At 34.9% G+C, this 1,236-nt stretch overlaps 1 protein-coding gene across 1 annotated transcript in view; it reads left to right on the forward strand.

Moving 5' to 3' along the window:
* Positions 1-618: 618 nt before the first annotated feature.
* The window catches only part of LOC106476887 (lisH domain-containing protein C1711.05-like), a 12,930-nt gene continuing 12,312 nt past the window's right edge, over positions 619-1,236 (forward strand). Inside the window, exon 1 of the mRNA XM_013937503.1 lies at positions 619-1,069. Coding sequence (XP_013792957.1) covers positions 619-1,069 — 451 coding nt within the window. The remainder of the gene's footprint in view (positions 1,070-1,236) is intronic.

Genomic DNA, 1,236 nt, shown 5'->3' on the forward strand with positions numbered 1-1,236 from the left:
AACATTTTTTGTTCAGTGAGAACATTTTTTGTAACATAATGTTCAGTTAGAACAATATTTTTTGCAACATAATGTTTAGGGAGAACAACATTTTTTGTAACATAATGTTCAGTGAGAACAATATTTTTTGCAACATAATGTTTAGGGAAAACATTTTTTGTAACATAATGTTCAGTGAGAACAACATTTTTTGTAACATAATGTTCAGTGACAGATTCATGTTAATATTTTACATTTTCCTTGATTTAAGATTTTTTTGTATATGTTAATTGAGTGCACTAATGATATTAGGCTGATATTAATCACAAGGGACATAAACCCACCTCTCTTTTTCTTGAGTTCATTGTTATTTGTTGTACAATATTATAGTGTTTGTCTTGTTTAGTTCTAGTTTTTATTTTATTATTAAAGAACTGATACTTTATAATTGACCAGTAGAATGCAAACTGACTGACCCTTTCCTACATGGATGTATAGCACCAACATTTGACAGTTGTGCAATTTATGTATGGAATAAATAAAGTGTTTGTTGTGTTGCACATTTCTTGAGAAGTAAATGTGAATTATGCTTGTGCTCTACAAACTATATTATTTTAAGTTGCTTTTGTTTTGATTCCGATGAACGTTTTCATTTCTCTCTCTTGTCTTTCTCTTCTTTTTCCGTGTGGACAATTAGCTAGTGGAACGGGGGCAAACAAGACAGTGTATGGCACAAATCCTAACCATGTGGAGGAAACTACAACTGGCAACAAGAAGGTTGTTAGTAATACAGCTACAGAAAATGGAGGGGAGGGATCAGATGACCCCTTATCAACATCGGGGGTAAATCGCAGAACAGCCATATTGTTTAAAAAGAAAACTGTTGGTTCACGGAGGGGTGGATCACACGGTTCAGGCTTAAAACGAATGGGTGCAAGGACAAGAAGGAGTACTGATAAAAGTGACCATATGTCCAGTTTGACCTCTACCTCCTCTCCTGTTCCAGCATTTCTAGACTCAGCTGCTGCCGTAACCAATGTGTTTACCATGACAGCAGCGTCTTTGGTTCCAGCAGTCAAAGATAGGCCAGGTAAGGAACTTTCACCTGTCTTTTATAATTGTAGTCTTACTAGTAGAACTGTACAATATTATAGTGTTTGTCTCTAGTGACAGCAGTCAAAGATAGACCAGGTGAGATACTTTCACCTGTCTTTTAAAATTGTAATCTTACTAGTAGAACTGTACAATATTATAGTG

The sequence above is a fragment of the Limulus polyphemus genome, unplaced genomic scaffold (genome assembly GCF_000517525.1).
Source record: "Limulus polyphemus unplaced genomic scaffold, Limulus_polyphemus-2.1.2 Scaffold11981, whole genome shotgun sequence".
Taxonomy (NCBI): domain Eukaryota; kingdom Metazoa; phylum Arthropoda; class Merostomata; order Xiphosura; family Limulidae; genus Limulus; species Limulus polyphemus.